We start from the raw sequence: 21,990 nt of genomic DNA on the forward strand, positions 1-21,990 counted from the left end.
AATCAATCAAACCAGATGTATTCAGAGCAATTTTTATTTTAAAAGCTTAGCAGAGCGCTTTCGGCGTATGAGCCATCATCAGTGCTAACTGAAATGAGTTGGGTGTTAAATGCGTAAAGACACTATAGTCAAAGGTGAACGTATGGAACGTACTCACTTGTCAGTTAAGCCCAGAAGTTTACCATAGTGGGAACACATTCGATATTATTAAAATTACACCTAACATTTAGACACACTTAAGACTATACAGAACACTAAACAGGACGAACAGTATTTAAAAAGGGGAGAACGTTGGTCTCCTTTGTGTTTTGTTTACATTTATTGTGGTTTCTTAGATGGCGGGAAAAATGTGTGTCAAATTAGGTTAGCCTACAGTTAACTTTACTTTAAAATTAATATTTATATTATGCGAACCTATCAGAGTGGTAGTAGCGACAGATCGGTCTAGATGTCATTATTGTAAATGATGTGCGGTAGTGCGAGTTGGTTATAAATTGGTGGCACAAATTAGACTACAACAGTGAATTTTTGTTCGGATAAGGAAGTTGTTATCCTTTAAGGATGTAAAGCGAACTTTTAAATTAGAAAGTTGCCAATGCTTATAAAAAATTTAATTGTGGAGTCTTCTATGTAATGGAACGTAAGGTCTGTTAAGGTTCACTTGTATATTTAAACAAGAGGGATTTTTTATGAGCTCGTTGGTGATATAAATGTCTTCAAGAAAATCTAGTCGGTTATAGTTCTTAGAGGTTACCTGTTGGAGAATTTTAGAATTAGACTTTGGACTGAAATTATGGCTGTTAGATTTTATATGTTCACCAAATGCAGATAAGGGTCTACTTAAGTACTCGGCTGTGCGTGTTTTTAAGGGTTTAAAACCCTTAAAAACACGGTACATTTCACCTTAAATCTTATAACCTTAAATTTAATCTTTATTTAAACTCTGTGTAATAAAGGTTTATCTTAATAAAGGTTTATAATGCACGTGTCACTGTCAAGACAAAGTATTCCTAAAGCCCTGATGTCATACCATTAGTAATTTTAACCGTAGACTACTAATCTAACTTTTTTTTGTACTGTGGATACTAACTATTTGTAGTGTATACTCTTAAAAACTCGAAAGAAACAATATCTTTAAAAAAGTATTTATTACAGACACGTGTCACATATGTTTGTTAAAAACCATTGTATTGCTGTACTGTATTTAAGTTTAACATAAACTTTATTTCCATAAAATCAGGACTGGAGGACAAATAAAATCGGTACAAAAACGCGATAACATAAATTTCAATCGAACACTGTTGATCTGCTGCTGGTCGGCGTGCAAGAGACCGAGCCATGGGTCCGCGAAGAGATGAGGCACATCGGCGCGGTTGCCAGCTTTGTAATTAGTATTGGCGGAAACAACCATTTAAAAAATCACTTCTCGGTGATCGGCATCGCATGTATGGCTACAACGCACACGATGTTCTGCTCAAAGTGCCTGTCTGCTATGGTTACAATATAAGACCCTAAAATTAACACGTGAAACCTCAAAAACGGCGACCTTAAAAACCATGAAAAAACGTTCAACAAAGAATAGGAATCAAGCTTACTTCAAGATGTTGGGGGGTCTTTTATAAAATGTATTAAAGTAATCTTTCACATTACATGGATAGTGACGCCATGAGGCCATGTGACAACTATGAGGTCGAATTCCAACCTCGATCAACTCGAATTTGTTAACCTGAATATTACACCATTTGAAAAGAAAGCCAAAACGCAATTGAATTAACAATACAACGTTGCCTTGCTTAGCTTTAAGTTGCAGCGAGTACGGAAATCAATATAATCCATAGGTGTTCCAATACCAAAAGGTATTCAAATGATAGGAAAAACAATGGCAACAAAAGCCCGCTATCAAAAATGCCAAGAGGTAAAAGTGTAAAAAGTTGATGCAAATGGTACTTACTACAATACCAAATGGCTTAACCAGTACGCCTATTAAAGGGTGATTTCCGCAATATAAATTATGCGTAACATGTAAACATATTACGTAATATATATTATTATTATTATATAATGCGCGTTAGAGTCATAAGCACGAACTTAATAAATATACCTGGACTGCTAAGGCATATGGCCACCATACCCAAAAATGACCGTGGTTGTGTTTTCTTGATGTTGGTCACTCTGAACATTTTCAGTGTTGCCAACAAAAAATATATTAAATACATTGAACTCTATACTATTCGTAACTGGAATGGCAACGCAATGATTAAAGACTGAGGCAAATTTAGTTGGTAGGTTAGATATTTTGGACCTAAATTTTCAATATTTGTAATGAAATATAGATATTTGTATAAACTAACTATATCATAGGCTATAAAAACTAATTATAGCCTATGATATATTAATTATTTAAGCAAGTTATTTTGTATATCTTTTTTGTATATATTTATATTTGTTTTGTGATCTATCCAAAGCATTTGACTGTGTGGATCATGGAATACTGTTATCTAAGCTCGATAAATATGGTTTTAGGAGCGTAGCGTTGCGATGGCTTGAGTCCTATCTATCAAATCGTACTCAGAAGGTTATAGTGTCTGGGCGTTTGTCTGCTTCTAGATCCCTGAAATGCGGCGTTCCCCAGGGTTCAGTGTTGGGACCACTGTTATTTTTACTATATGTGATATTAAAATATAAAAATTCTGATTATATTAAGACTTGTATCCTTAAAGACCTTCAGATTTTATCAGGGTGGTGTGCTTCCAACAGGCTCGTGTTTAATGTAAAAAAGACGTCTATTATGGGGTTTAATGTGTTTATTATGGGGTGCGATGTTCAGGGTCTGATGTTTGACGAAAATTCTCTCTTGCAGAATAAAGAGTGCTGCAAGTTCCTAGGAATTACCATTGATGGTCGCCTTCGGTTTGAAGATCATATTTTACATTTAGCTGGGAAATTATCTTCTGGATGTTTTGCAGTAAGAATGGCAAAACAAGAGCTGGGAGGGGTGGTTGCACGTTCAGTGTACTTTTCACTTATTGAATCTCATATTCGGTATGGCCTTTTTGGGGTTTAACCAATAAGGGGCTACTTAACATTGTCTTTGTTATTCAAAAAAAAGCAGTTAGATACCTGTGTTCTGCTAAGTTAAGAGATTCTTGCAAACCCCTCTTCATTTCTGAAAAAATCCTAACTCTTTTTTCACTCTTTATCTTAGAAAGAGCTGCTCTTATTCACAAAACTCCCAAACTACCCTCTGACACTGGCCATTTGACTCGTCGTGTAAATGATGTTCCCCTACCTATTCCTACGTCTTCCCTTACCAAAAACTCATTAATTTACCTAAGTAAGCATGTTCCTCTATGTGTTAGACATATATCGGATGTTAAGAAATTTAAAAGAGAATTAAAGACGCTTTTATTGGCTAAGGCATATTATAACCTGGATGACTTTTTTAATGATAGGTTTTAACCTTGGACATGTTGGAAAGTTTTTTTTCTCTAGTTTTGTCAACAAGTTTACCTTTATTTGGTAATTGATTGTTTTATTTAGTTATCTTTAATTCAAGTATGTTCAAAAAGTTTTGTCTTCTTGTGTTTAATTTTGTTCATTGTTTTGTCAATTTTTGAAATTGTATTTTTGTTTGTTTTTTTAGCTTGTAGGATGCTTGTACACAAGATTATTCTTACGTAATATAGCACATTTTCTTTATTTCTTTCTTTCTTTCTTGAATAATTAATAACGTCTTTATTGATATATATACAAAAAAAAACAACAAAATTAAACAAATTTATTTAAAAGTTTTATAATTATTATATTTAAACATAACCTTCAAATTATTTTTAATATTGGGACAACTGAAATTTGTCAGAGTAACCAACATCGAAAGGACACAATCACGGAAAATGGCGTGGTAGTGGTCATTTACTTTACATTGAATTGGCAGTCCAGGTATATTTATTAAGTTCGTGGTCATGAGCAGAAGAAGAACGCATTCAATATTTTTAATGATGAAGTTTCACTTTTTAAACTAATATGACCACATACAAAGCATCACAAGAAACTCTATTTGGTGATGTCTATCGAAAAAAAGCGTCCCAAAGCACTAAATAACACTAAAATCTATTTAAATTTCATTATCACAAGAATAGCCCTTTACAACAATGTGTAGAAGAGAGAGGCAATTTATAGTGCCTCCCTTGTCTTTTGCCTTTGATACGTTTTTCAAGCGTTTGCTGCATTAACGGATCCGTTCCAGTTTCCAAAGGTATTAAATTCGATGACTAAATAACGGTAATGAAGTTGACGCTGATGTTTAACGTGTGACCTGGCACGAACTAAATTAATTTTTTCTCTATTATTGGCACAACTGAAATTTGTCAGAGTGACCAACATCGAAAGAACACAATTACGCAAAATTGCAGCCACCTAGTAGTGGTCATTGACTTTAGATTGAATTGCCAGTCCAGGTATATTTATTAAGTTCGTGGTCATAAGTCATGATAAATGAATGATAATAATAATAATAAGAATAATAATAATAATAATAATAAGGAAATTCAGCCAGCGCTCACCCAGGCGGGACTACAAAGACAGCGCATGAAATGGATATCTGCGATGAATGAAACCGTCATGAGCAGCTTTTATAAAGTGACCAACCTGGGACGAGAAATGATCGGCTACAGACAACCTCTACATGCCGAATTTAGGAGAATCTATCCACATCTCCAAGTTACCGAACAGAGAGTAGCAGACCAGTATCGGGTAATAATGCGTAATCACCTAATTCCAGAGACAAGACTCAATACCATTAAAGAAGAAATACAAGCACAAATTAACAACGAACAAGACCCCGCTAACAATGAACCAGCTGAGGAGCAACCTGTAATAGAAAACGTATTAAATAACACACAGGAACCTAACACTACCGAAAACACCCAAGAGGACAATTCTGAGCTATATCACGAACTATCTGCAGAAATGGCACGTGCGATGCTAGAATTTGAGGGAACTAACCCACTGATAAGACCCAAACTTCCAAAAGTAAACTCTTCAAAAAAACTAGGTAAATTATGGAACTTTTAAACACCAAAATTCTTCCACCTTTAAATATTAATAACATGCAATCTCTTCACCTTTTAGTTTATAGCGCAGCAACTGCCGTTGCTAAAACCATGAAGATTAAGATAAGGATCCACAATGACTCTGCAAGAACCGAGCTCCCGATACCGCCATGGGAGACCAGACTTCAGCGAAAAATTCAGAGGTTTCGAAAAGATATCGGCCAACTAACAGAATATCTGAGGGGTACACGAACAAACAGACTAAAACAGAAAGTTGATGAAATTTTGCAGAGAAACAACATCCACACTCGGCATGAACCAGAAAATAATACAGCTCAACAATGCCTGGATACTCTAAAACAGAAGCTTTCCTTATTTTCAGGGCGCCTAAGAAGATACAAGACCAGTAATAATCGAAAACGTGACAATCTTCGTTTTGAAAAGGCCGAAAAACAATTTTATAGAGAGCTAAATTCAAAATCAGATCACCTAGATAAGCAATACCCCACGAAAGAACAAATTCAAGATTTTTGGGCCAAACAACTTGCAACTCAAACAACATACAATATCAACGCAAGCTGGGTTACTGAAGAGAAACAAAACAGTAATAAATATAACCAGATGGAACATCGACCATTCACTATCGAGGAAGTCAACCAGATTATCCAAAAACTGCATAATTGGAAAACACCTGGCCCAGATGGAGTTCCTAACGTTCCTAACGCAAGGAGTAACCTATCTACTGCCTAAAGACCAGAACAACACACAAGATCCGTCTAAGTACCGACCGGTAACGTGCCTACCTACTTTGTATAAAATTATCACTTCATGTTTAACACAGCGCATTTATCAACACTGTGAGGAAAACAACATCATAGCCGCACAACAAAAAGGATGCGCTAAAGGGTCTATGGGCTGTAAAGAACAACTTATTATCGACTCTGTCATCAACAACCAGGCATATCACAACAAGAGAAATACTTTTACTGCCTACGTCGACTATAAGAAAGCCTTCGACTCAGTACCACACGGATGGATTATAAACATTTTAAAAGTGTACAAAGTTGATGGTAATACTTTGTCTTTTCTAGAGAGCGCTATGACAAGTTGGAGAACAACGATTTAGCTCGAAGTACAGGGTAAAAGCGCAGTAAGTACAAACAACATTCCAATTCGAACAGGAATCTTCCAAGGGGACTCACTGAGCCCATTATGGTTCTGCCTTGCTATGAATCCTCTTTCGAACCGTCTTAACTCTACCAACTATGGGTTTAGCATCCGAGATAATAACACCGAGATTGCAAAGTTAAATCACTTACTGTATATGGATGATTTAAAAATAATGGATGCAACTAGGAACCAACTAAACCAAATGCTGCATATAGTAGAAGAGTTCTCCAACGACATAGGCATGCAATTTGGACTAGATAAATGCCGTACTCTCAATATAATCCGAGGAAAAATTCAGCCAGGAGAATATCAGATGCAGAATGTCCAGACCATCGAGGCCATGGGCGAACACGAAATTTACAAATACTTGGGGATGAAACAATCACAAACAATTGAACAACGAACAATGAAATGCGAACTGACTAACGAGTTTGTGAAAGCCAATCTCAGCAGCAAAAATATGTTTAAGGCCCTTAACTCCTACGCATGTTCAGCTTAGTTATTCTTTTGGGGTAATTAATTGGAGTAGGACAGACATAGAAAGGCTACAAAGAAAAGTGAGGACCCTACTTACTAAAACGCACAACCACCACCCTCGAAGTGCCTCTGAAAGAACAATGCTTCCCCCCCACCTTGGAGGAAGAGGATTAATAGATCTGGGTAAACAACTTGAAAAACAAATCACTAACTTAATATCCTATTTTTACAGGCAAGGAGAAAATTCCACGCTGCATCGCGCAATATATCAAATAGACGATTCTACTCCTCTACAACTTAAGAGCGAGGAAGCGCGCAGCTACCATCATACGGACCAGGAGAAACTCCGCATCTGGATGGAGAAGCTTCTTCATCTGATCCTAATGAGATCAGCCAAAATCATGTCGACACTGCTTCGTCGAACTATTGGTTGGTATCAGACAAGATGTTTCCAGAAACCGAAGGCTTTCTACTCGCCATCCCAGATCAGGTTATACCAACAAGAAATTATCTCAAGCACATCGTCAGAGATCCGTCCGTACAAAACGACAAATGCCGGTATGGATGCCAAACATCAGAGACAATCCAGCACATAACAGCAGGATGTCAGGCCTTTGCAGAAACAGAATACAAAGAACGGCACGACTCAGTTGGGAAAATTTTACATCAAGAGTTGGCAATGAAGTTGGAACTTATTACAACAGAGAAGGTTCTGTATTATAAATATACTCCAGAACCTGTAGTGGAAAATGACCGATATAAGTTATATTAGGACCGCAGTGTACTTACTGATCAACATGTAAGGCATAATAGACCAGATCTTATTTTTAAAGATAAAATATCCAGGAAAACAACTCTAATTAATGTAGCCATACCGAACAACAATAATCTGCAAGAGAAGCACACTGAGAAAATCGCCAAATACAGAGATCTAGAAATTCAAATAGGAAGGCAATGGAGAATGGATAATGTTCAGACCATCCCAATTGTTATATCGACAACGGGTGTAATACCAAAGAGTCTACTGGAATACCTTAAACAACTAGGAACTGGCGAACATCTATATAAGCACATGCAAAAGGCAGTAGTACTGGCAACTGCTCGCAGCACCCGAAAATTCCTAGGAGATAACTCTACATTTCAGGTCACTTAAGGGCACCGAAAAAGTCCCCCACAGACCTTAATCCTTTTAATATCGGAGGTATCTGGGATAAGTAAATGATCCCCTCCCACTCCCTTAGAGGGAGTGCGAGCCTTAACTGGCTGTAAATATAATAATAATAATAGTATAAAATAACGCATTCACAATCTTTATTAACTTCGAATGAAAAAAAAGGATCCCAGTGTAAATCCTTTTTCTAAATTCTATATTCAAGATTATCTTTACTTATTTTCCTTTACTACTGGCTCCCTTACTTTTTTCCGTAGACTGTACAGTTAAACTCGAACCAGAGAGATAGAAAAATCACGTTAGTCAGAGAGGGAGAGAAAAACAACCTGATTCCAGTAAATTGCTTAAAATTCAAAGCGAAGAACGGCTAACGCCATCTAGGAGTTCTTATTTTTTTAATGCCATTAACCAGACACTAGATCAGTACTATTCATACAATATTAAATTATTACATCATTGAAGCAACCAAAGAAAATTAAATGCTATAATATACTAAGTAGCCTAAAGTGGTCCCAAAAATAAAATAAAAAGAACAGTACTCCTATTTAAAAAAATGGCGCTTATATCACCACACATTTTTAAACCATGTAGCGGGGGTTCTACGTACTTGCCGTATGCCCACGCTCTAACCTTTGACGTCGCAGGGTATCCGTCAACCCCCCTCACTATTTCTTTGTACAGTTATAGGAGAAAAAGTTGACAAAATGCCTCGGGCGCCACTCTAAGTAATTAAAGGAGCTTAGAGTCCCCTCTAGCCTCTCGGGTAAGCCTTTAGACAGTGGAGAAACCAGGTAGAGATTGAAAGTAGACTGTCCGGTTATAATGAGATCTTATTGCTCTTAATTTTTATTATTACAAATACTAATAAGTAACAGGTTTGATTGCTTAAAACTAAATGAACAAAAGTGTCCTTAAAACCGCCAATCCCCATTACCAATTTCTATGATTAAGCACAGGCAGTTATTTCGGAAAATGTACCGGAAAATTCGGCACTCTATTAATGACGCAAAATAGTATGATTTAAGGGACGGGGTTATGATGTTTTGTACAAGCGGTTACGGATGACATTCGTTAAGCAAAGCCGGAAACTCAACACCAATCAAGCGAAGCAATCCCAATCAATCGGTCAACATTTACATCTGGTCTGTTGCTATACGGATAGTAATTATGACATCACGGACTCGGGTATTACTTGTTTCTCACCACTTTGAGAAGCCAAGTAATAATTAAAAAACGCGGCTCCTGCGTGCCCTACAAAACACGACGAAAGATAGTGCTTGGACACTAGTAGTTTTCATCAATCGAACAATTAAACGGAACGGTACGGCCGCAAACAGAGCAGAAAATAAAAAGTCAATAATAAAAATTATCAATTAAATACAAAATAAATCCGCAGTGAGTGTTTCTCTGGTTGCAAACAACAATGTAACTTTGTCGCGAACGGAACTAATGAAATGTTGGTTTAATCACTCGTTTAGTACTTGCCCTACAAAACACGAAGAAAGATAGTGTCCAAACCACAGTTTTAAAAGTTCATAAAGCGGAACGGAATCAATATGAATATTCTAATAAATAATCACAGACAAAAACTCACAGCGGAAAATTAAAATACCACCGTCTTCCAAGCTTGTAAAAATGGCAACTAAAATACCGTAACGCGGATAATTTTACGATTATTTTATCAATATATCCCGCTTACTACCTGCCCTACAAACACGAAAAAAGATAGTGTCCAGGTAGTAATTTGACAAAAACGCGCTGCTGCCTGCCCTACAAAACACGAAGAAAGATGGGCCCAAACAACAGTTTCAAAATTAAATAAAACGGAACGGGACGGAACGATATCAATAGCAACGGATTCGATAAAGATCTTAATACGCGAGCTTGGAAGCGGCCGGTCAACTGTCAACAGGTGGCTCTTACCTAACCCAATTCACACTGTCAACATCAAGACAAAATTAAACGTAAATATTGAAAATTTTATGGTATTCAAATATGGAAAAAATTACTGATACTTCGCTCGAAAGGTATGGTACGACCTCACTGCGACGAATGTGAATCCTTAGTGGACCTAGAACCTTTTTATACCCATCGCAGGAATTTGGATGCCGACGACTCACGAACATCCTCGGAACCAATCGTTAAAATAGAGTTTTTCCTTATGAAAACAGTACGGATTTATATATATATATATACTTACGGATTATACGGATTATATATATATTATTTATTTATATATACCTTATATGGTAAATAAACTCTGTTTCAGCTTTCAAAACCGGGTATTTCTAGGTGAAAACAGCGGGACAAAAGCTGGCCACATGTGTACCAGAAAACCGGCTTTTCAGGAAAACCGCGGGAAACTAAATCATGATTAATATTATATTTTGCCACACCGGGTATGCCCGTTCAATTAACAGAGCTTCCCAAGGTAGGTAAACCTTAAAACTTGCAAAATAGAACATGTAAACAATGCAACAGCATGAAAGGAAAATTTCATGAAAATAACCAGAAAACTGGAAGCATAGTGATGAAAACCCTCTCAGTTTTAGGCATTTGTGGTTCTTTATTATCCTAAGAATAACCAGGGCTGAAAACAATAAGGCCAGAGACTACAACATAGTCAACGGAGAACTAGGCATAACCTATAAAAAATCAAACCTTTCAGGCTAGAAACCTCTTTAAGTTGGTTTCTTTATGTATATTATACAATTATAAACCCCTCATGACTCACAGATAAAGCTTAAAATGTATCTTTTTGTTATGTAAATTATAAATTTAGAGGTTAAAATGTTAACGGAGCAAAATTATCTAAGTTGTCCTATAAAAGACTGCCTGGGCTTAGCCTTATTACTATAAAATAAAGACAAAATTTTGTAACTTGGTTACAACCACTTTCTATAATTTAAAATATTTTTCAGACATGTGCTATCACGTCCCCAAAAAATGTTTGAGAAGTTAGAAAATGTTAGCCCTTTTTTTAGGCTTTATGGAAGACCGACGGACTATTGCAGGATCCTGTGTATAGATTAACAATTACAATGTTTGCTAACTTTAATGAATAACTAATAAAAAATATATTTTCAAAGAATACAGCTTTTATAGAACTCCGGTGAAGATCTCACGTAAACAAAAAAGATTTAAAAAATTATTTTTTTTTACAAAATTATTCAATACCCGCTATTTTCTAGAAACAATAAAAAAATGGTCCTTAAATTAAAAAAAAAGAAAAACAAGTGATAATTCTACTTACATCCAAGGTTCCAAAATAGGTTCCCAGCCAGAGAGAACTCTATTATAATAGTTGCCGGCTAAACTACATTGTAAATAGGCTCGAGAGGAAAGGTTTAAGTCCAATACTGAAATCATCTGGCTCAATTCTAAATCAGATAAGGACACCTCAAGTAGTGGCACATCAGAGTCTCCACAGTCATCAATAATACAGATGGATATACAATTGGCCCTCACCTAAAATATCAAAATAACTATAATAAATTTAGATGTTGCCAGGTATCTATATTTGTTTTTATCTTGAAACTTCTGAAGAAAACGAATACACAAATTTTTGTCATTCCTTAAACTTTACCTTTGTGTCAGTGTATAACAGTATTGGTTTTTCCTAATTTATCATTGCCTGAGGGTGCAGCTTTTAATATACGAAACCGATAGCAATATAGAATAAGACTTTGAAGACATAATTGCATTAAAAGCAAATCATAAAATTACCTCTACTGTATGTACATTCAGTGTTTTATCTTTACACTCTCCAATATTCTCGGCGTTCTGCGTTAACCAAATGGCCGCGTCGTCCAATTTATTGTCGCACAATTCCAATGCTCGTATGCAGTCTTCTTTTTGAAAACCTAACGCTGTCAATGTCTGGATTTGGTTCTTATAGTTGGGCGTGGATTGTGCATCTTTACCAGAGAGCATCTGTTTGGGAAGAGAGTCTAACATTTGCCTAAAATTAAAAAAAAAAAAACAGAGAATAAACTATCAATTAAATATTCTCAAGGATACGTCTTACCTAAACATGCACATGTCATGATAAGACAATCTGACAGTCAAAAATTGCATCTGCACTTCTAAAAGTCCATTTGAGACTAAGTCGATGTTGAGAGTCACGGGGTCAATAATAGACAAAGCAGTTTCGTTTTCCTCTCCCAGGATGCACGAAAACATTTCGCAGTTATTGAGGCTACAAGATAACGGCTTTTCTTGGTTAGGTCGGTAGGTTACAACTGTAGTGCTCTGAGAAAAAAAATAATGGGATTTAAAAAAATTGACGCGCAGACCAATAGAAACAGACTATTGAATCCTGTATATTCAATAGTCTCAATTTGAAATTTTTCAATGCAAATTTCTCTGAAACTTAAAAAGTTTGCGCAATTTGGTACCAATATTACTCAGGCAGGGGAAACTACGACCATCATATTTTGGTTAGAGTGAGTCACCCCTTGGGTCTGATGCACTCCAACACCAACATTTTAAATGGCACCAACCCTTTTATGATACCATAATGGACTTGGATTGACTTTGAATCATTTGTTTTGGATCAAACATACCTTTAGAACATTGACCATTTTAACGCATTCTTCGCTTATGAACATTTTGGTATAATAAAACATTATTCATTAACTTATTTGTAAGACTTTAGTGTAATTTTATAGCTATGCATATTGTTACTTTGTTTTATTACTTCTATTATTATATTGCTTTATAATTGGCCCAATAGTTGATCTAAATAAAAAAAAGTTAGATATTTACTACTTGATTGAATGTGTTTAGGTAAATATAAGTTATAATTTTTACCTTACTAAATACTTACTTTAAGAATGACGGCATTTGAATCCCACTGACTTGAATTTTCAACTAGAACCAGTTCAGAATCGGTGACGTTTAATTTTAGCTCAAACATGGCATTTGGAGAGTGCGATCGTGTTCTGCCGACAGCTTGACGTTCAGGACTGGCCTGGACATTATCGATTTCTTGGAAAATGTATTCTCTTACTGCTTCCCACCAATCGAAAATCGCCATTAGCCTAAAACAAAAATACGTAACCGAAAGTGTGACTCTGAACAACACCTCCTTAAAAACAAAGGCCTCAAGGCTTGCTCGTGACGTCATTCAATGTAGGCTGATATTATTAAGCAAGCTGACACACATGGACTAAACCCTTAGTCGAAATTTTAAACCAAAAACTCAACTCTTTTAAGGGATAATTATGTCTAATTTTTATGTTAAAATAAACATATTTATACAAAAAATTAAGATATATTTTTATCAAATTAAATAGTAGACCAAATTTATTTTTTTTAAACATTTTTAAGAAAACTTAAAAGTTTATTTTGATAAAAAAAAAACATTTAAAAATTTTAATGATCAAAACCACTTTTACATGAAATAAAATAGATTCGTAACTTTATTTTGTGCATTATAAATGTGAAAATACATAATACATTTGAAACAAAAAATAATCTAAAAAAAATAAGTTACTAAAAAATTAACAGTGGCAAAATTGAAGCTAAACTACTTATTTCAAAATATTAAACCCCAAATGTTAAAATAAATTTGATAGATTGGTTTCGATTATACATATATATATATATATATATATATATATATATATATATATATATATATATATATATATTATTATTTGTTTTTAATTTTTTTTTGTTTCGCAAGACTCGCTGGAAGGATTATGCCATAGCTTTAAATGTAATGTTTAATGCTCTCATGCTCTTTTTACTCATCTCTCAGAAAACTTCTTTGAGTACTACTGAAAGTTTGCAGTTTCCTTTTCTTAGTTTTTCTAGGTTGGTTATGATTACTTTTTGAACAATAATTGTTGAGGAATGTATTGGACATGCTACTAAGAAAAATTCTCAACCTGTTAAAACTACATTTGCTACATGTTCACAGAGAGAACCACGATTTAAGGATTTTATTAAATTATAAGAATCTTCTACTATACAAGGTTCATCCAAACTTTATTTTTTTTACAACATGCACAATCAATTTTTTTTTTTAAGTACATAGCAACAATATGCTGTCAGATATGTTATTACTGGCAATTCTCATGTAATAGCTTTAGTATCACACTCTTCTATTAATATTTTATTCAATACATTATCAATTTGTTTTAAACTTAAAGAGGCTTCTATGGACTGTGATTCATGTGCAGAAAATTTAAAGAATTTATTTATATTAATGTCCCCATCATGTTGAGACCTTAGAGACAGAATTGATTGAATTCTAAGCCTTTTCTCTGATTCTCATGTTAATACCTCTTTGGTAAAAGGTTCTTGGTATTTATGTAGTATACAGTAAATGTTTACCCTTAAGAGGAGTTTTTACATTAACAATTTTCCACCAAGTCCATATAATATTAATAACTTCAGCAGTGTCTTGTGAGAAGGGCAAATTGTTAACAAAACCTTTTAGTGCTTCTGTAACAAAGGGATTAAAGATTTTAAGAGCCAGTTTAACATTTTGTCTTTCTACAGAAGATGGAAACAAGGCTTTTAAAGTAAGAGAATAGCAATGTTTTATTAGTTTATCTTTTTTCAGTTCATGAAGTTTTAATTAGTGAAGAGCAAGCATACTTTGTTTCACCTGTCTCAAAGTCAGGATAAGAAAATGTTTGACCAGGTTTGGAATTAAGCCAGTTATTAAAAATACATTTAAGTAAATAAACAGTATCAAAAAGGTAAAAAAGAGGCCTTATGGGGTCAATAGGATCTGGGAAAACCATACTTAACTGATAAATGGGTGAAAAATTGCTCATTGCTTTACTGTTTACTGCATTATTATCACTTACTACACAAAAAACTATGTCACTAATCTCTTTCAAATTTTCTACTATTGTTTTTATAAAGTTATATAACATTTTAGAATTTATCACAGACACAGGACATATATGAATAACTTCTTTAAGGCTTAAGCATAGGCTGGTTGCCATAAACTCCACTGCAGATTTTACTAAATTATGATTATTTACTGCTGTTCCTACTGTATTGCCAGCTTTGTAATCTAAATAAGGCTCAATGTGAATTTCATCAAACAGCAACACAACATATTTGCCTTTTTCTTTTAAATATTGATGAATATTTCGAGCATAAATTAAAAAACAATTTCTTTCATCAATATGTGGATCAGTCAAAAATTTATTACAAATAGATTTGATAATTTTAGGATGTGGTAAAGTAATAGGAGCATGATTTCTTAAATATTTGTATGAATGAGGGCTAATAGTAAATAAAATGGAGCATAAGACAATTGTACTGGGCGAGTACCTATACCTTTCTTTTGAAGCATTAAGCAAAGTCAATTGTTCTGAAATACAGTTTAGAGTATCTGTAAATTCAACTGAGCCTTTAAGATTTAAAAGAATATCAGAAACAAATTTTAAAATTTTTTTGTTTTTCGGATTCAAGTTGATTTGAATTAGGCTTGTCAATCAAATCTTTCAAACCAATGTGTCATCTTCGGTGTCACCACTAGTATTAGTTGTTGGAAACCCGGTGGCTAGGTTATTATGTAAGATCAAAGGGAATGATATCATTGTGTTTTCAATTGTGTCTATAATGCTTTCTAGTTGACTCAAAGTATTTGTTTTAAATGGTGATTTTGAATCATAAATTGAAACACAAACAGATTGACCATATAAAAATGACTCTAGCTTTAAAATTTGAATATATAACAATTGCCCATATCATTATAGGAGCAGGGGTATATTCTAGCTTAAACGTCAAATTTTTAATAGTGTTTTCAGAATTTGTGTTTGTTATTGATAACCCTTTACTGAAAACCATCCTTCTTTAATATGAAAATTGAATACTTTTAAACATTCCTTAAAAGTCTCAAAGCAACTCTCCTTTTTAAAAGCAAGGTAATCTTCCTTACTTATTCTTCTAATGTTGCTCCTCCCCCCTTTAAGAAATTGTTGCTACTCTAGTTGCTTAGATTTTTCATCTCTACTTCTATATAATAATAGATTTTATAATAACAGTAATAAAGACAATTTGGAAAAATGGTTGGTATGGCATTTTTCTTCAAGCGAGGTTTTTTCAAAGTGACTGAAATAATCCTACCTGTAACAGGATCCTGCTTGGAATTTATCCATATAATGCACCCAGGAGCAAAATAAAATATACAAACTTTAGTGTTTTTATTAGACACTAAATCATTTCGCGGAATGGCTCGCAGCCATTTTTGTTTCCACCACACGGCGTTTTTGAGGAAACTAAAAACATGAACTTTTGGTAAGAAAATTGATTAAAATTGGTATTTTCTTTAATTTCAAACCGAACCGGCGAATAATAAACTGTTATAAACAATCAGAATGAAAACACGTGATGCGTGGTGACGTGGCGAGCGCATCGTCACAAAACACAATCACCCAACTAGAGTTGACGTACGTCTCGCCGCTTGATTGTTATGCTCAATATTTCGCAGAGTTACTGCTAAATGCTCTCTTCAGATCTCTTATGGCATTTTCTACCAACCTACATGTGATGACGTCACGACAATTTTTATTTCAGCCCAGATTCCTTAGTTCTTAAGAAGGTGTTGCTCTGAACCCCACAAATAGATATTCAATCATACCAATTTCAAATCCGACATACAGAACTAGATTTAAAAAACTCAAATTCCTCTACTTACCTCATATTATTCAATAAAATAGTGACTTTTGTATGATCCTGTCGCCTTCTGGAATGGATCTCAGCCTGAACAAGGTCCTTACTATCTGTCAAGTTTTTGATTGGCTGCAAAATGTTTGTGAAAACGTTGCATTTTACTTGCATTTGTTCAGTCTCTAATCCATGGAATCTGGTATCTAAAAGTGAAATTTTCAGTTGTATATGAGTATAACTTAGTTGAGTTTACATTATAAACATTATTGTTAATATTTCCTTAAATCTCCCAATATTTTATAAATTTTTCTTACCGACGACTAAAATTTCTTGCGAAACCAAATCCACGTCCTGACTTAAGTTACTAAAAGTCTCAACGGTTAAATGGGATTTGATAAAGTTGATGCAGGTGAGGGGTGAATGGTATGAATGACTTTTGACTAGACGCAAAGACACATTTTGCATGTCTAACTTTATAGAAGATAAAATCCATTCCTCTTGATGTTCAGTCTAAAAATAGAAAAAGTTTCCTTTTAATTTTATGTACTTAAATAAAAAGCTTATGATTTAAATTCCCGATAGTCAGCACTTTTCCTTAATATATTTTGCTTCTTACGGGGTTTAATTCAGTTTTCTAATTTTAAATTAAAAGAACTCGTCCATTATCTCAAAGAGACCTACGTAACTAGAGAAAAAAAATGAAAACTCCAAGTCTCAGTCTCAAAATGTCCATTTTGAGACTGAGACTTGGAGTTTTCATTTTTTTTTCTCTTCTAATTTTAAGTTAAAGCAGCGAAACAAAACATAAACGATAAACAAAAAACAATAAAGGTTTTTTTTTTAAACGTCAGTTATCTGAAGAGAAAGCTCTTTAAACATTTTTTGTTGACGACTTTGTTTAGTAATTGAACAATTATATAATATTGTAGTTCTCCATAATATAATGTAACAACTTTTCTTGAGGAGGACTCCTCTGCAAAACATAGGAGTACTATTTGTAATATTTTTCCTCTATTATAACTTAATTTTAAAATTTTATTTTTTAATAAGGAAAAGATTTATTCAATTAAGTTAATTGGCGCAGTCGGGTCGGATTTCAGGAAACCGATAGGGATCGACGATGGATTTGTGCGGATCACATTGAGGAAGTGGTCCCACTTTTATATACCTAATAACTGAAATTTGACTTCTACTAATGTAAGTGAAATTAGTTCCTTTTACCATTTATTAATTTATTTCATATTTTATATTGAGAACATTGAATTTGGGATAATATTGTGTTTCAAATTCGACCCTCAACATGGGGATCTCGGAATCTTTAAGAGATACGAAGATGGTTAAATTGGGGCAAAGTTGAGAATTTTTGAGCTTAACAATACGTCGTTTATAAATATTGAAAATTCCGAATGGTTGCGAAGATATTCAAAAAAATAAGAAATTTTGAAACTCTGTTTTCTCTTATGGCCACCATATTGAATTTTTAGATTTTTAAAATCTCTTTAAAATTACTTTTGTAAAAATGTATCATAAGTAATATTTATTTTTTGTGAAAACCAGAATTTTTGGAAAAAAACTAAATTTGCCGCAGTAGGCTGTGTTAAATTAAAAGACAATATGCTGTCATAAGTCATAAGTATCACATGTTTTAAATATTGTACAAACTGACAGTTATTTTATTAAAAAATTAAGCAATTATGATTTTTTACGAATTAAGAAAAGCAAGATATGATTAAAATTTATTATAAAGATAATATGGATAATATGATGAAAGTACATTTACAAATTGGTATTTTTAACAGAAATAATAAATGCATTCGGATCGAATATCCCCGACAATTTCGGGAAATTATATTATATATATTATTATTTCAAAAAATTGACCTTTGAATTTGAATGGCTTAAAATATGTTTTTCTTTTCAGTTTTTGAAGTCAGAATTTTAAAATTTTAAAGTTTTTGTTTCCAATTTTTAATTCCAAAAATTTTGAAATTTAAAACATTTTTGGATTTTTTTATATTTTTCGAACATCCTTACAATATTCTTGACATATGAATAAAATATAATTTTATTCCCAGACCTTAGGATCATTTGCCACATCTTCCAAGTATTTTAAATAATTTTTCTTTTAATTTTAATGTTTTAAAATAGGTTTTGGTTTTCAATTTTTAATTTCAGAATTTTTTAAAAAACTTTTAACAGTTTCCAGACTTTTTGAGTATTTTTATATTATTCGAAACATTTGTAATAAAATTTTGTTGTATTTTAAGATTTTACGGTAATTTTTCAATGTCTTGCAGGTATATAGAGAAAAAATTAAAACTCCAAGTCTCGGTCTTAAAACATCCTATATATACGTCAAGAAGGTTACATGTTTCGCTAATAAAGCATCAGACTTACAATAAACAGAAAAACACACTTAATTACAATAAAACCCTATACTAAAACAATTTTTTGTTTGTTGTATACAGGGTGTTTGGCGGAGGGTTAGCCAAACTTGGTGGGCATATACATAGATAGGCTCAGATAGAAGATATTTTCTTAATAAACTTGTGTTCTAAAAGTCTCGGGTTTTTTTATATCATTGATTTTGTGTTATATTTAGGATTTTCAAAAAATTATGCCTTTTGACATCTTTTTGAAGTTTTTTCAGCATATTTTTCACGTTTTCTTTTACATTTGTATTTAGTCTGTAATGTATCCTGAATCTAAAAAAATCAATATCAAGTACAAATAATACCGAAATAATTCGTTTTGAACTCAAAAAGTTAATACAAGTAGCAAAAAAAGTTATGAAAGGTAACTTTAACTTGACGCAAAAAAAATACTAAAATCTATCAAGATGTTCAGGTAGTTTTAAAAACATTTCCGGTTAATACTCTTTTCAATGATATACGATGTGTAACACAAAGCCGACTAACTTGCCACAATTCATGAATTTAAAGGAAAAAAAGTAAAAAAAAAATATTTTTGTAAATTTTATGTATTTATTTCAAAATTATAGACTAAATACAAATGTAAAAGAAAACGTGAAAAATATGCTGAAAAAATTTAAAGATGTCAAAAGGCATAATTTTTTGAAAATCCTGAAAATAACACAAAATCAATAATATAAAAAAAACCCGAGACTTTTAGAACACAAGTTTATTAAGAAAATACCTTCTATCTGAGCCTATCTATATGCCCACCAAGTTTGGCTAACCCTCCGCCAAACACCCTGTATATAAGATGTTTTCAGACCAAGACTTGGAGGTTTTATTTTTTCTCTACTTACGTAGGTCTCTTTTAGATGATGGACGAGTTCTTTTAATTTGCACGTATATACAATATATGTATATTATTGGAATACAATGTTTTTATTTAATTTTAGGTTTTTATTTAATTTAATGCTATTGCGTTTTCAGCATGTTTTTGTTTTTTTTTCAGGTTTTTTGAGTGTTTTTTTATGACTTACAGACATTTAACGTCATTCTTTAGGTTTTATAGAAAATTGGATTAATTTTCTATATTATTTCAAATATTTGAAAGGAAATTTTTAATATTTTTAGGGATTTAAAAAAAATATTTTCCAGGAATTTTGCGTAATTTTGTGTCTTCCAAGCATTTAGAGTAATTTTGTAAAATAAAATGGAAAATTACTTCAAGCAATAAAGGTGTAACTCTGAAGTAATGTGTTTGTACTACTACGGTATTGCATTGCTAGTATTTCTGTCTAACGTGTAATATTTATTGGCAGTTTAAATATTTTCAGTTTATGCACGCCCTACTGCGACACATTTAGTTTTTTCAAGAATTCAGGTTTTTAAAAATTAAAATATTACTTGTGATATGACCATTAAAAAGGAAACTTTATATTTATAATTTATATTATTCTTATTACATAGAAAACAGCACGTAGACGCTGCGTAGTTAAGGTTACTAGTTTAGGATTATTGTAGACGTAAGGCAGTTGTAAGTAGGATGCTAATAAATGTATAGTAAAAACCACTCTAACGCCTTCGATTTACGATGAATCTTTTCCCAACATCACATGGCGATCCTGCCAGTTGGCGTTATTATAGTAGTGGTAAATAATAAGTAAATTAGATTAAAGTAATTTTGTAAATGTGTATAAGTGTTAGTGCCGAAGAAGATATTTGGTGGATATCATTGGAACCGAATATTCAAAAGAAGAGGTAATTATTGCCCAAGCGGGTAACAGTGGAGGCCTAACCAACAACCCCAGTATCGCAAAAGCCGCGTCATGGTCACTCAAAGATATTTTAGGCCTAGGAGTGCTGATATTGGCGATTTTTATCATAATTTATTTCTGCTGGAACAGATATAATAAATCTTTAGAGCAGAAAATACGGAGAGAAATAGCTCTAAGCCAAGAGCGTGTATAAGTGCCATTTTGACGACATTAGACCGATTCCGAAGAGCGGTCACAACATGCGAACTTCAACTGGTTGTATCCATACCGGAGCCAGCATCGTGGAAACGCATTAGTGAGGCAAAAAGCCGCTAATACGCACCGAGGGATGAGAGATGCATGGAGACTCAGGAGCTGAGGTACCTTTTGGACGAGCTTAAAGTATTTTATAGGAACTTGAATAAGGATCCATTAGATAGGCGTGATAATGTTAAATATAATAGGGGTAAGTTAGACATAGTTAATAATTTTAGTATAGAATTTGTGAACATAAGAGATAAATTTAATAGTGTTAATCATAAAGAAGAGGTAATTTCTGAGGCTAAAAAATATATTGAGGGTATCGAGTCTTATTTTTCCGCCATCGATAAAATATTACAAAGTAGATTAAAAACGGCTCTAGCTGAACAAACAGAAAAGGCAGAAAGTAGTTCAGATAATTTAAATCCATATTCAGAGGAAGCCAATTCTGATTGTCTGGAAAGAGTCGAAATCATGGGGGAAAAGTTTTATTTGAGAACCGCTGCATCCCTTTAGTAATGGATGGTAGTAATGGATGGCACAGAAAATACGACTAAAATGTTAATTGATGGCATCGAGTTATATGACTCACTGCTGGAGGCTAATGCAAAACAATATTTAACTAATTATGTTCTTAAAACTAGATTAACAGCTAATGCTAAAATACGACTCCAACGATCTTACGAGTCTAACGAGTTGTTAGTACCTACTTTAAAAACCAATTTTCTAACTAAAAAGTCTGCTGCGGCATTATCCGTCCAATTGAGTAATGTTAGGCAAGGTAATAAGTCTATCGAAGAATTTGGTAGAAAAATTGAGAATCTACTGCTTGATTTGACTGTTGCTCAATCGGAGGGTAATGACGGGGCTGTAGCGCTTTTAACTCCAATTAATGAAAAACTTGCCATTAACGCATTCGCAAACGGCCTACAAAACACAGAATTACACACAATTATAAAAGCTCGGAATTATATTAAGTTAGGTGACGCTATTTGCAGCGCTAAAGATGAGGAGGTTACTAGGCAAGATGGTAATTCGCGACTTTTCCATAT

At 33.4% G+C, this 21,990-nt stretch overlaps 1 protein-coding gene and 1 long non-coding RNA gene across 3 annotated transcripts in view; both read right to left on the reverse strand.

The window, feature by feature from the left end:
• Positions 1-21,990, reverse strand: part of LOC126740856 (intermembrane lipid transfer protein Vps13D) — a 261,585-nt gene that overhangs the window by 91,395 nt on the left and 148,200 nt on the right. For both annotated transcript variants that reach the window (XM_050447025.1, XM_050447023.1), the window contains exons 33-38: positions 16,824-17,019; positions 16,538-16,712; positions 12,698-12,911; positions 11,897-12,120; positions 11,596-11,830; positions 11,123-11,337 (exon numbers count right to left, since the gene is read on the reverse strand). In XM_050447025.1, the coding sequence (XP_050302982.1) occupies positions 11,123-11,337; positions 11,596-11,830; positions 11,897-12,120; positions 12,698-12,911; positions 16,538-16,712; positions 16,824-17,019 (1,259 nt within the window). The remainder of the gene's footprint in view (positions 1-11,122; positions 11,338-11,595; positions 11,831-11,896; positions 12,121-12,697; positions 12,912-16,537; positions 16,713-16,823; positions 17,020-21,990) is intronic.
• On the reverse strand, positions 1,132-2,421 carry LOC126740869 (uncharacterized). Its single transcript, XR_007662046.1, has 2 exons — positions 1,596-2,421; positions 1,132-1,511 (listed from the first exon to the last, which is right to left on the reverse strand). It is a non-coding gene; the product is annotated as an uncharacterized LOC126740869 (long non-coding RNA).

This window comes from Anthonomus grandis, chromosome 10, assembly GCF_022605725.1.
Source record: "Anthonomus grandis grandis chromosome 10, icAntGran1.3, whole genome shotgun sequence".
In the NCBI taxonomy this organism is placed as follows: domain Eukaryota; kingdom Metazoa; phylum Arthropoda; class Insecta; order Coleoptera; family Curculionidae; genus Anthonomus; species Anthonomus grandis.